The sequence below is a fragment of the Oryza glaberrima genome, chromosome 12 (genome assembly GCF_000147395.1).
Source record: "Oryza glaberrima chromosome 12, OglaRS2, whole genome shotgun sequence".
NCBI classification, from domain to species: Eukaryota; Viridiplantae; Streptophyta; class Magnoliopsida; order Poales; family Poaceae; genus Oryza; species Oryza glaberrima.
The window spans coordinates 15976484-15989052 of NC_068337.1; the positions used below are offsets into that span (position 1 = coordinate 15976484).

A 12569-nucleotide genomic window follows, 5' to 3' on the forward strand; every position below is an offset into this window, starting at 1 on the left:
TTTCCTACACACACAAACTTTCAATTTTTCGGCCACATCGTTTCAATTTCTTCAAACTTTTAATTTTGGTGTAGAACTAAACACAGCCTCTGTTTGAAGTATACAAAGCATTTTGAATTTCAGGCATTAAGCACTAACATCAGTTGCACAAGCCCAAAGCCCCAAAACCAACATCGAAGTTTCATTCAAAGCATTTTGAATTTCAGGCATTAAGCACTAACATCAGTTGCACAAGCCCAAAGCCCCAAAACCAACATCGAAGTTTCAGACAAATTGTACTGCTCACAGGCCCCATGGTTTTCAACTAAACTGCGACTGAAAATTGCGAGTTATTCACTCGAAACAAGCCGCGCCTCAGTAATCACTAAAACTGAAACTGATAAACCACATGGCACATGAAAGCACTAGCTTCAATGGGCAAATGCTCCTGCAATTTCCACTAAACTACTAATGAACAGAACCCTGTATCATCGATGTGAGTGATGGATGGACTCGAGCAGTTTTCATTGACCGAGAAGCACTTCTTCCTTCTGAATATTCCTCACCAAGAGGCCACCTTGGACGCAGGTCATACTGTGTTAAGACAATTATCAGGCATGATAATAGCCAGTCAGTCTTATAAAACATAGAACTTACACTGTTTTAACGTCAGGAGTAGAGTAAAATTACCAAGTACAAGATTCCTTCCATAACATAAATACACAACAGGTCGATCTGAAGTGTGTTCTATTTTAATGTAAGAAAATTAGACGGCCTGATTCTGAGTTCTGACAATGTGCGAATTCCATCTTCCATGATATTAATTATAGGAAAACATTTGGATAAAAAATAACTCATAAACTGATCTTCGTGGTGGATCTGCCACCATCACATGGCTACTGATATCATAAATATTGACTAGCTTTGCTCACAGGCCAAGCTTATTTGATCAATCCCCCCAGAGTGTCAAACTGAAGGAGACATGAGGAGGAATATAAAGGCAGCTATAGGAATGGGGAAGATGGTGAAAATGTGGATTGTTTGACTGGCTTGGATGCAATTTTGACATAACACAAGCTCACCTGTTCGATGACCATATGGCTCTAAGCTTATAATATGGTAGGTCGCAAGATGAAAATACCACCAAAACCAAACTTGGCAGGTAATTTGCTAGTTTTGAGATTTGAGTATTGAGGTTTGGGAGTCGTGGGTGAAAAAAAAGACTCTGGATGACTTGATGTAAACGAAATTATCGAACTTCAACTATAGTGCCAAATGCAGTTACTTGGGATTAAAAGGACATATATGCCAAATTTACCCAAATTAAGGTCAAGAACACGATATAATCTATCCAAGTCTCACATTTCAATGTTTGTTGAAATGCCATCGGTTTAGCTTTACACTCTTCCTCCTTATCAGTAGCAACACCAACTGCCTTTTAACACGACCTTTTTTTATTGTAGCAGCAAAGAGTTGATCATGTATCAATGCATTTTTAAACTACCAAGTTATAAGAAGCAAAAAAAGCTTTCTGTGCTTGATGGTGCACTTTGTTTTGTTCAACTCATCAACTGAGCATATTAGTTTGTCATGTTACCTGCATATCATCAGGCTCATCAACAGCAGGAGGATCATCAAATCTGCCTGCAATGAAATGCTCAATACCAGTCCAAGCAATCATGACACCTGCAAAAGAAGATGCCAGAATTATGTGCAAACTGCTTAAGAATAACTAAGGGAATTAGGAGGAATCTGTACCCTGTATGGAAGAAACAGTCAAAAATAAGTTCTCAACAAGTCAAAAGGACAGAAAATAAACAGTATAACAACAACATAGAACCAAGACACAAAAATAAATAAATAATGTAGAGTCTAGATTGAGATAAAAAATGAAGATATGAAATGAGTGGCATGAAAAATGGCATTAAATCATAAATACTTCTGTTAATAATATGATTGAATATTACCGATTTACTATTCAATTGATCATGCAAATAAACTTTTTACCATTGTCAGTGCAAAGCTTTGGGGGAGGGCATACGAGCTGTAGGCCATTCTTCTCAGCGATCTGATTCAAATGAGTTCTGACATACTGGTTTGATGCAACGCCTCCTGAAACAACCTTTAATAACTGAGTCAATAACACACTGGATGAACTAATGTAAAAATGTAAATATTCTAAAATGAATCAACATCAAGATATCTGAATTACAAAGTATTTAATAGAAGGCTCCATCTTCAATGCCCATTCAACTGCTCGCTGGCATCTTTCTTCCAAATGTAAAACAGCAACTCGCTGCAGAGGTCAACATCAGAAAACTACCAAAATCTTCATGAATAATGAAAATACATTGCCTATGATGTAAAAACCTGAAAAGAGGCAGCAATGTTCGCCCTTATTTGTCTGTCATCTTTTGTCGCGGATGAAATACGAATATCATCTGTTGATCTACCATAGCACAAAAACAACAGAAGAGTTACGAGACCAAATGTCACAACCGATGAGACTGCCATGTCTGTTTCATGTAATAATTAAAAATGTTCCTTCGCCAATAAAGAAACAGAAACATTCTATACCTTTTCTAACAACCAGTTTTCTAGCAACTTGCAACCTCTTGCTATTTGTTAAACATTATCGTTCCCACTTTGTCGTTCTTGTTATTTGATCTAGCGCATTTCAAGCACAGGTTATTGTATATACGCTATAGCATAATGCCTGTGTGGGTGTTCTTTAATTAATAAAAAGAACAACGACCTTGCATGGTTGCAATAGTTTCATGTTAATTCCTAGTGCTTGACATAAAAAAAATTTCAGTAAAATTAAAAAACAAGTATTGTAGATTATTGAGAGTTAAAGTCAAGTCTCTGCTTGTTAATCTAGAATATTATAGTCAAGGAGAGCAAACAGCATGCCAAAATACACTATTTATTTGACACACCAGCAGGCATATTAATCTTACAATGAAGACAATGGCACAAGGACTAAAACAGCCATACATGTTTCTGGATTCAATAGCCAATCGAACTTGAGTCTTCAGACCAGCATAAGAGAAATTGCAATCTTTGTGTTGTCGCATTGGAACCTGGAAGTTCACAAAAAGAGAAGGCAAGCAAACATCATGTTGACCTAACAGTCATGATAGGTGGATAACACAACATATCTACCCAGTGGATGCAAAATATCTACGTCGGCAAACTTACACTAAACTTAACAGCATTTGGATCACCTTCTAGGGCAAGCTGTTCAAGAGCAGGACCGCCACCTTTCCGCATATCAAGACCTAACCATCTCGCTGACTTGTCATAAGCCTCACCAATTGCATCATCTATTGTAGTTCCCAGTTGAACATATTGACCAAGTCCATGAGCAAGAACAAGAAGATTGTGTCCTCCTGAACATATTAACTGGTTAGGTAGCTGCCCGAACGTCATAAAAGAAAATTCACCAAACACGTAATGTTTCAACATAAGTATATCTGTCAAAAAGAATCAAAATCTAGGGTTTGCGATGGAATCGATTTACTGCGAGTGGCCTTGTGGTTGGTTTGCACCGGACCCAGTCGAGTTAAAATAAGTTCGACCAAGGGCAAACTTGTCTTTAATGAGTATTTCTCTCTCCAATTCCTCCAAAAATAATAAAATAAGACCACGAGTGTCCAACAGCTAATTACAAGTTTTTTATGGTGCCCGATAGAATATTCGTGTTCTTGCGGTGTCTACCAGCTAATTGCACGTTTTTTGGATGCCCTGTAGCAAATTTTTCTGTTATGTTTGGGTATTACTCCCTCCATCCCAAAATATAAAAAGTTTTAGGGTTGGACATGGTTATTAAGAAAGTAGGTAGAAGTGAATGTTGAAGGGTTGTGATTGGATGAGTAGTGGAGGTAGGTGAGAAAAGTGAATGGCGGAGGGTTGTGATTGGTTGGGAAGAGAATGTTGGTGGAGAAGTTGTTATATTTTGGGACAAATTCTGAGGGCTAAAAGTTGTTATATTTTGGGAGTTGGGACGGAGGGAGTATTTGTTATCCCATTTTCTATTTGATTGAGCTTATTCCATACTCGCATATTGTATCAATGATTGCAATGGGCCATCATAAGATTGATTTTGCATTCTGAAAGGAGGAAATAAATGAAATAAAAGTAGTTTTTCAAAACTGGATATAATAAAGTATCGAGATGTAGCAAATGGAGTTGCCTGCCAACTAGCACTGCTTAAAAATGTTTATTTCCCTATATTGTAGTTTGACTATAGAGACATAAATTAACCATGAAGATTGTTCATTACACACCTCGTATATTTGTACATAGAACATAAAAAACTACATAGTCCTTCTAAAAGAAGGGTATGGTGGTGGAGCTTGTGAATATCTACTCCACCTCCTTTATGTTATAGGTTTTATGAATTTCCCCTAGAAGTTCTTCAATATCATATGAAAGTTATTCTACATATTGTTATCTTATTATTTGGCCTTCTAAAATACAAATTTAACATGGAAGGGTCCAAGATTCACATGTACATGTACACAAGCTAATGTTACAATTATAACTGTGTGAACATGCGAAGGGTGCCTTTATGAAGAAAATCACATTCATTTGTTTCACAATACTAGGGAATGTATGATTAGTGTTTATCCATATAAAGCACGGGTGTTTAGATAGTACTTCCAAACTGTGGCAGGGACGGAACAAATACCCCATCAGGTCAAAAGCTGACTGACTAGGTGTAAGGACAAGCCTAATAGGGTTCAATCCTAGACTAGGCACTGTTGTCCATCAATTTTATGAGTACAGCTACGTCTAGTGGTAAAGCGAATGGTCATGCTTAGCGGACTTTGGGCAACTCCATAATTTTGAAGCGTGTAGAGGACACGCACACAATCGTGGGGTCAATTGCTTGACATTTGAAGTTTTTATGTATTTTAGTGAAAATATTAGCAAAATTAGCACTACATTGCAAAAGAACTGCACAACATGGTGGCACTACTTCCAAAACCATGTGATTGATGATGTATTCAAACTGGAAATATAAATAAATTTATGCAAGTTCCAATGGAATCTATGTTATACATTCAAAGTTTACCAAACATCAAATATTTTTCAAAAGAGCCTTATTGTTACTGTAGAGATGTAACTCAACAAAAAATTGATAGTACCACAGAATATAGGGATAAAGTCATAAAACATTTTGATTAGTATATACCTGAAATTAGGAGGGCCAAAAATGGGAAATCAAGATCCTTGTTCACTAACCTGACATCAATAGAACTACATTAATACAAATGCATCGATTATAGCAATAACAATAGGTTAGGTGGCTATGATAGCATTTTTAGGATTATATAATTACTTTAAGTATAGGCATGATTACAATAGTCTTAGGGCTTAGGGTCTTAGCATTTCTGGTAAAGAAAGCTCTTCTGTAATAATAATTTAAATTTCATACCTTGCATTTCATCACAATACATTCATTTTGCAAAACACGTAGCACTGAAAAATAATTTATAGTTGCAAATTTGTTCCTGCTCAAATATCGTTATGTGGTTTTTACATAGCAAGATGTTGGTCAAATGTTCGGAAGTAATACCAGTAGAAAAAGAAATCATTCACTTTTCGGTTCAAAAATTGCTAATTTACCAACCTAATGGACATTACAAATATACAATAGAAAAAAAGTGGAAGTGCAAAAGTACATAACAGAAACCAGTCGTGCTCTAGAACTAAATCCACAAAAATAAAGAGAAAAACATAAAATCCCTTACAGATGGACAGTAAAAAACATCATCGTTTCAGCCAAAAAAATCTACTATTGCTTGGCAGTGAACTGATAAAGGAACTTATGTTTCATCAGTTGAGAATGTCATCTTCATAACTCAGAAATAAAAACCAAGGTTGGATACCTGGAAACTAATGCATGTGCCTCCATATGATGAACTCCAACAATAGGCAGGCGAAATGATTTCGCTATTTTTCGAGCTTTGTGAACACCAACTGCAATTTATATGGTTCGTTAAATAGCCTTCAAAGAAATGTAAGAGAGACTCAGCAAGGTTAAAAAGTAAAATCAATAAAGTTCACTCTGACTGTGTAAATAGTAGTATATGCAATGTATCATTTCAACAATCGATTACTTTACAGGTTGACATTGCGAGTGACTGCACAAGATAAAGAACTACAACAAGTAACACCATCTAAAGGGCAAACAAGTTAATGATGAGAAATGCCCTGCATCTAAAATACTCAGCGAACTAATAGTGAGAACACGGGGTTTGGGGTGGGGAGAATGATTGAAAGATGCAAACAAGATTCTGTAACAAACTGAAAATTCAGAACTATGCCAGCATATAAGATATAATAACAGTAAATACCAGCTAATCCTATTGATCAGGAGTAAACATACAAAAGCTGATACCTCTGAGGCATAAACTAAGTCCTGGTCCTACGGTGACAGCCACTGCTGAAAGATCATTTTCTGACACATTTGCATCATCAAGTGCTTTCTGAACAACCTGCAAGGAAAATACAAAATCTATAACATAAATGTCAAAAACAGCAAGATTGAACAGAAACTCTGAAACTGAAAGCCAAACCTGATCAATCGCAAGAGAATGAGCTTCCTCGGCCATCTTCGGAGCGACGCCTCCCCACCTCACGAGTAAATCTTCCTTCCAAATGTTGTAAGCACAAAACAATACAATCAGCAGCGCACAGAGCATAGCATGACCAATAATACAGAAACAAAGTGTAAGTGGGCTGAACAGGGAAGCAGGGGGCATAGTATAGTATCTCACTTGGGAAGATACCACCTGGCTTAGGATCTCGCCATCGCCTCTAACCTGCAACCAACCAACCAACAAAAACAACAAAGAGCCAGGCACTAAGCACAAACAAATCCTACACACCGACTCCACCACTGCTACAAGCGGTCTGAAATAGGGGAGTGAGCCGCGCGTACCACGGCGGCGGCGGTGTCGTCGCAGCTGGTCTCGATGCCGAGCATGAGGAGGTCTGCGGCGGCGGCGGCGGAGGGCATTGTGGCGAGGGAGCGGAAGGTAGGAGAGGACCGTAGCGGAGGGGAGGGGGCGGGGGCGAGGAGGCGTCGGAGGAGGGGAGCGGGAAGGGGTGAGGGGAGCGGTGGGGCTCGCCGGAGGAGGAGGGCGGCGGCGGCGCGGGAGGCCGGCGGCGATAAGGTGGGGAGAAGAGTGGCCGCCATTCCACTCTGGCTCGGGTTACACTGGGGTCTCTCAACAAACACCGATCTTTTTGCATCCGACGCACGTGTGTGCCTCCTTTTTCCAAAAGTCTAAAGAAAAAAATTACTGACGAAAATGCATGATGGCATTTGGTTGTATTTATTACTATAGTAGGGTACACAAATTCTTTGTGATGTTAAGCTCATAATAAAAGTATAAAAGTGCATACTCCTTTTTGTCCTTTAAAGGGTTAATTGGATCCATACCATTGCAAATTTGTCTATTCAGAAAAATAACACTACAATTTGTCTATTCGTAGCCTTGCCACTGAAATTTCACAAAATTAGAATCGTGTCACTACCGTCACGTTTTCCATCTATTCTCTTCATTTTCCGTTTCTACCTTCCTTCCTTCTCCTGTCTTCCAATTTGTGCGGTGCGGCAGCGACACTGGTTCGTAGGGGTAGGGGTGAAACGGAAACGGACAGAAACCATCTTTATCGTTTTCGTTTTCATATTTTTTTTCGGAATCAGAATCGGAATCGGAAACCCTGGATACGAAAACGGAATCGAATATTATCGAAACCGAAAACGGAGCGAAAACGAACCGGCGCGAATACGGTAACGAAAATTTATCGGAATAAAAAACCTCTCAAACTGATAAATCCAATTGAATAAATTATCTATGTTTAAAAGAGTAATGTTGTTGATAAATCCCAATGCAGGACAAAAAAAATATTATTATGTAATTTTAGATTTGCATAACAAATATTTTTTTAAAAAATTAACAGCCAAACATTCACTATTTAGTGCTTAAAAAAAGAATCCAGAGTATTTCAGTCACGAAATTTCTGGTAATTCCAAGAAAATTTCCGGAAATTCCGAGAAAATTTTTGGAAAGTTTCCGACTGATTTCGAGTTCCGACGGAAACTGCCCTTATCATTTCCGATTCCGTTCCCGAGAAAATATTTCCGAATTCGTTTCCGTTTCCAAAAATTCCGACCGACAGATTCCGTTTTCGAAAATAGGTCTATAATCCGGAAAGATTTCGTACCGTTTTCAGGCCTAGTAGGGGGCGATGGGGTGCACGGCGTCCAAGGTGGAGTAGGAGGACATGGTGTGGTGGTGCGAGGAGCGGCGGTGACACATGAAGGACACGGTGGCGTCGCCGGCAGCAGCTCGCCTCGGCCCACGCCGACTAACTCCGTGTCCCACCACACTGCGCCAGTGCTCCTCACCACAACCACCTAGCCGCCTCTGTTTTCCTCGCTCCCGTCACCGACGCCGCTGCTCCCCAAGCACCACCCGGCGCTACCGCCGCCACCGCCACCGCCCCACAGTCACAATAGCAGCAACAGCAGCAGCAGCAGCCTCGTCACATAGCAATGAGGGCTCCCCGCGGCGGGCCGTGTTACCTCAAGGTGCCGCACATCCTGTCCGACTCCAGCATTGCTCGCCCAACACGATTGTCGTTCCGGAAGCTAGTGGTCTAGACACCGTCGGCGGCGGCATTGTGGAACTGGGAGAAAAGGGGAAATAAGGAGGAAGAAGAAAATGACAAGTGGGGTTAGGGCATTTTTGACTTTTCACGCTATTTATCTCTCATATTCACCTGAAAATTAATAATTTAATGGGCGTAATGTCTACTAGCAAATAACCACATTTAGATAGTGTTTTTCCCCAAAAGTGAATTCGTGCGGTGTCCGACTGGTAAAATCACAAAGTCTTGATGTCCTGTAGCAAAGTTTGCCTAATTTTTATGTTTTTAGTTTCATCATGAGAAATACTTTCATAACATATATAATCTACACGTTGTTAAACTATACGAACTTTTATATCGATGATTAAAGATAAAAATGTTTTAACTTATAATAAAACTAAAATGACAATTAATTTAAAACTGAGGGAGTATTAGTAGTAGGTTATAAGGTAGAAGTAGCTCGGACGTCCTTGTCGAGCCCAACGTACCCCAATAGTAACCGGACAACGGCGCTGTGCGTCCGTGAGGGTTGATTGGCCACGAGCAAGGACGGAACGGAACGGAATGGAAGAAATATGTTCCCTTTGCTTGAACCCAAAGTGTCACAGCGCTATACAATTCATCCCATCCGTACACATTTTGCTGCCCTGCCACACGTGTGCGTCGTAGGATTACGTACTTGTACCACCAAAAAGTTGGTTGGCCAGAAGAAAAAAATTTGAAGTTTATTTTGCACATGAATCCTCTCAAAAGAATACAAATATATTAATGGCCGATCGATGGCCCGGCGTCCTTGGTAGTAGTCGAATACGCGATGAAATTTTGGTATTATTGTAGGTGTTACTAATAAGACACATTTCCTCTATGATATGATATAGGCCTGGTTTAGTTTCCAAAATATTTTCCCAAAAACATCACATCAAATATTTGGACACATGAATGGAGCATTAAATATAAATTAAAAAACTAATTGCACAGTTAAGGGGGAAATCGCGAGACGAATCTTTTGAGCCTAATTAGTCCATGATTAGCTATAAGTGCTACAGTAACCCATATGTGCTAATGATTGATTATTTAGGCTCAAAAGATTCATCCTGCGGTTTCCAGGCGAGTTATGAAATTAGTTTTTTCATTCGTGTCCGAAAAACTCTTCAGACATCCGGTTAAACATCCAATGTGACAGCCAAAAATTTTCTTTTCGCGAACTAAACAGGCCCATAATATGATTTGTGTGGTCTCTAAAATGTTTTTAAAATGTCACTAAATATAAGACTAAGTACAATAGCAAACTATGATAAAACAAAGAGAGAAGAAAAATAAACTACGGATCTTAGCACGTTATGTGTATAAGAGGTGGGACTAGTTATTAATGATGTAACATATATTTATAGATAACTGTTGTAAAAATAGATTATTAGATTACTATAAATGTTTTGACTTTTGAAAAAAAAGTAGTTGATTATAATATTAAACTTGCTCTATAGCTCTGTAGTTAGTGGGACTGTTTTTAAAATATAAATGGTTGACCGGGGGACAAGCGCTACTGATGTAGTGATGTGCCCCTGACTTCTAGGGAATTGTTAATGATCTCAAGTCTTAAAACCTCTATCTCCTCTATTTACAGCCTCATCGCTCGGCTTACTGAGAAATATAAAAAAAAAGCATACTTGTAAACGATAATTTATGAATAAAACTTTCATATACATGTTCTTATGATTTAAAATAAACTACGATGAAAATTCTCAAAATCAACTTTAAATTTAAGGTAAAAAATTTAAATTTTAACTGATAAGTATAAATATAAGCGAAAAAAAGAGACGTTAAATATGTGTTAGATATTGTGCTTGTGAATGTGTAAGTGTAGTGTGTGTATACTGTATAGATGGTGTATGTACCAATGGATCATCCACGTAATCGAAAGAAATGGCTTCATGGATCTTATAAACTGGAGTACATAGCAGGAGAGAGGATAGCACGGATCAACTATGCTTGTGTTGATGTCGCCATATGAACTTCCAGATCAAACCACCATGCATGCTGGTTTAAATAGTTGAAACTTGTCTTTCAAAGAAATGAATGAAACTGAGAGATGGCCCACTCTTCAAAATTATTTAGCAGGTTAATTAGGCAAAATAATGCATATTTTTCTAGAGAGGAAATAATGCATGTTCTCACCTAATATTTTTCTTTTCTGTGTGTTTAGTGGGAAAGCTACAGAATCAAATGCCTTTGGTTTCGGAAACATATGTTATACTCAAATATATTTGGCTGATACCAAATCATGTAAAATACATCCACATCAATCCAATTATATGTTACATAGTTTGTTTTTTTTTTCCATAATGGAACATTGCAGCAATTTTTCACTTGTGTTAAATATAGTACCATATATACAACTCTCCTAACTTGATAATTTTGGCATAAGAGAACTCATGCCAAGAAACAGAGGTAGCTACCCAGTCCTAATAGCAGCAACTACTACTAAACATATTTTATGCTATAATTAATACACATCAACTACATAATCATCATCATCACCAAAAGAATTAAGATTAATTTAAGTTAAAATTAATGTAAACACATATCAACATCATCACCAGCAACTCTGTTCAGCAACAACCACACACCTCGCATCGTCGTCGATGGCGTCGTCGTCGTCGTCATCATCGCATCGCGGCCGTCCGTTGCTCCACGTCAGCATCAGCGCCGCCGCGGCCTCCTCCGTCAGGGACTCCAGCACGGCGGCGGCGAGCTCGGCGCCGACGCGCCGCCGCGCGTCGCCGACGGGGCACACGCTCCACCCGGCCGCCATCTCGGCGGCGATGAGGCCGTGCACCTTGGCGATCTCCGCCTCGAGCTTCTCCTCCTCCTCCCAGTAGCGTGAGGCGGCGGCGGCGGAGGAGGAGGAGGAGGAGGAGCTTGTCGACGGCGAGCTTGCTGTGTGGTTGTTGACGGGGTGGTCGGGTAATGCCGGCGTGTAGGCCGCCGCCAGGAGCTCCCTGAAGATGACTATGGCCTCTGCGATGGTCGAAGTACGTGGAGCGAGTGAGCTCTGAGCTATCCACGTGGCGGCAGCAATGGCGCCGCCGCGCCGGAGACGAAGGAGACGCGAGGTGAGTGTACACGTTTGCTTACTTTTCGAGTAGGCAGGCGACGCTGGCGGCTGGAACGGGCTCTGCTCCAGCACGGAGACGGGGCTCAGCTGCTTCTCCTCCTCCTCCTCCTCCTCGTCTTCCATGTCGTCCTCGCCGGCGCCGTCGCCGATGGCCGCCGCCGCAGCCGGCTGCTGCTGCTGCTGCCGCTTCCCGCCAAACTTCTTGGCCGCCGCGGCGCCACGCGGTAGAATCTTGGAGAGGATGACGCTGAGAAGCGCGCTCGCCGGTCGCCGTCGCCGCCGCCTCATCGCCCGCGCGGCGGCCGGCCAGCAGGCGGCGTCGAGGAGGGCGGGGGAGCAGCCCTTGTCGAGGAGAAAGAGGTGGAGAGAGAAGGGCTCCTGCTGCTCCTCCAGCAGCTCTGACAGGCGGCGGGCGCCGCCGCCATCACTGCTGCTGCTTGTTCCCGACGCCGGCGACGGCGAGAGGAGGGTCGCCATGGGGGGTCGGACCGTCGGAGAGAGGAGGTAGGTGGACGGCGCCGGATGGATGAATGGAGGCTTATAAAGGTGGGGGAAAGAAGATTGAAAATCTGAGACTCTGAAATGTCTACTTTGGTTACCAAACTATATATCTCCTTTTGTCATGAAAATATACTTTAAGCTACTGAACTTTTTTAAAAATATGACTATATTTATAACCATATAAAATTATGAAAAAAAAGTTCAAATTACCAACCCAAACTAATGTGACAGTACGAATTACCTCATCAATTCAAAATTAGATATTCTTCACCCTCAATTTTTCATATCGGACAAATTGTCCTCT

General features: G+C 40.7%; 2 protein-coding genes across 3 annotated transcripts; both read right to left on the minus strand.

Moving 5' to 3' along the window:
- Positions 1 to 226: 226 nt before the first annotated feature.
- On the minus strand, positions 227 to 7269 carry LOC127757437 (probable tRNA N6-adenosine threonylcarbamoyltransferase, mitochondrial). 2 transcript variants are annotated; one of them, XM_052282936.1, is made up of 13 exons: positions 6932 to 7269; positions 6768 to 6812; positions 6567 to 6641; positions 6389 to 6485; positions 5877 to 5967; positions 5180 to 5229; positions 3181 to 3371; positions 2977 to 3062; positions 2350 to 2428; positions 2192 to 2275; positions 1987 to 2101; positions 1577 to 1665; positions 227 to 573 (listed from the first exon to the last, which is right to left on the minus strand). In XM_052282936.1, the coding sequence occupies exons 1-13, from the start codon at positions 7187 to 7189 to the stop codon at positions 448 to 450; spliced, it is 1386 nt and encodes a 461-aa protein (XP_052138896.1). In that variant the 5' UTR covers positions 7190 to 7269; the 3' UTR covers positions 227 to 447. The 2 variants fall into 2 exon arrangements, 1 of the variants encoding a protein (XP_052138896.1); XR_008013450.1 differs by lacking the exon at positions 227 to 573 and having other exon boundaries at positions 1987 to 2091.
- A 694-nt stretch (positions 7270 to 7963) lies between these two features.
- LOC127757438 (uncharacterized) lies at positions 7964 to 12320 on the minus strand. Its single transcript, XM_052282938.1, has 2 exons — positions 11785 to 12320; positions 7964 to 11667 (listed from the first exon to the last, which is right to left on the minus strand). Exons 1-2 carry the CDS (start codon positions 12239 to 12241, stop codon positions 11243 to 11245), a joined length of 882 nt encoding a protein of 293 aa, XP_052138898.1. The 5' UTR covers positions 12242 to 12320; the 3' UTR covers positions 7964 to 11242.
- Between the last annotated feature and the right edge of the window lie 249 nt (positions 12321 to 12569).

Excerpts from the sequence above, each read along its gene's own strand:
- LOC127757438 (XM_052282938.1), bottom strand. The coding sequence starts at position 12,241 with ATGGCGACCCTCCTCTCGCCGTCGCCGGCGTCGGGAACAAGCAGCAGC. Across the intron at positions 11,668-11,784 it reads GTCGCCTGCCTACTCGAAAA|AGGCCATAGTCATCTTCAGG; the intron begins GTAAGCAAACGT and ends CGACCATCGCAG.
- LOC127757437 (XM_052282936.1), bottom strand. The coding sequence starts at position 7,189 with ATGGCGGCCACTCTTCTCCCCACCTTATCGCCGCCGGCCTCCCGCGCC. Across the intron at positions 6,486-6,566 it reads ATTCTCTTGCGATTGATCAG|GTTGTTCAGAAAGCACTTGA; the intron begins GTTTGGCTTTCA and ends TTTTCCTTGCAG. Across the intron at positions 3,063-3,180 it reads CAAATGCTGTTAAGTTTAGT|GTTCCAATGCGACAACACAA; the intron begins GTAAGTTTGCCG and ends GTGAACTTCCAG.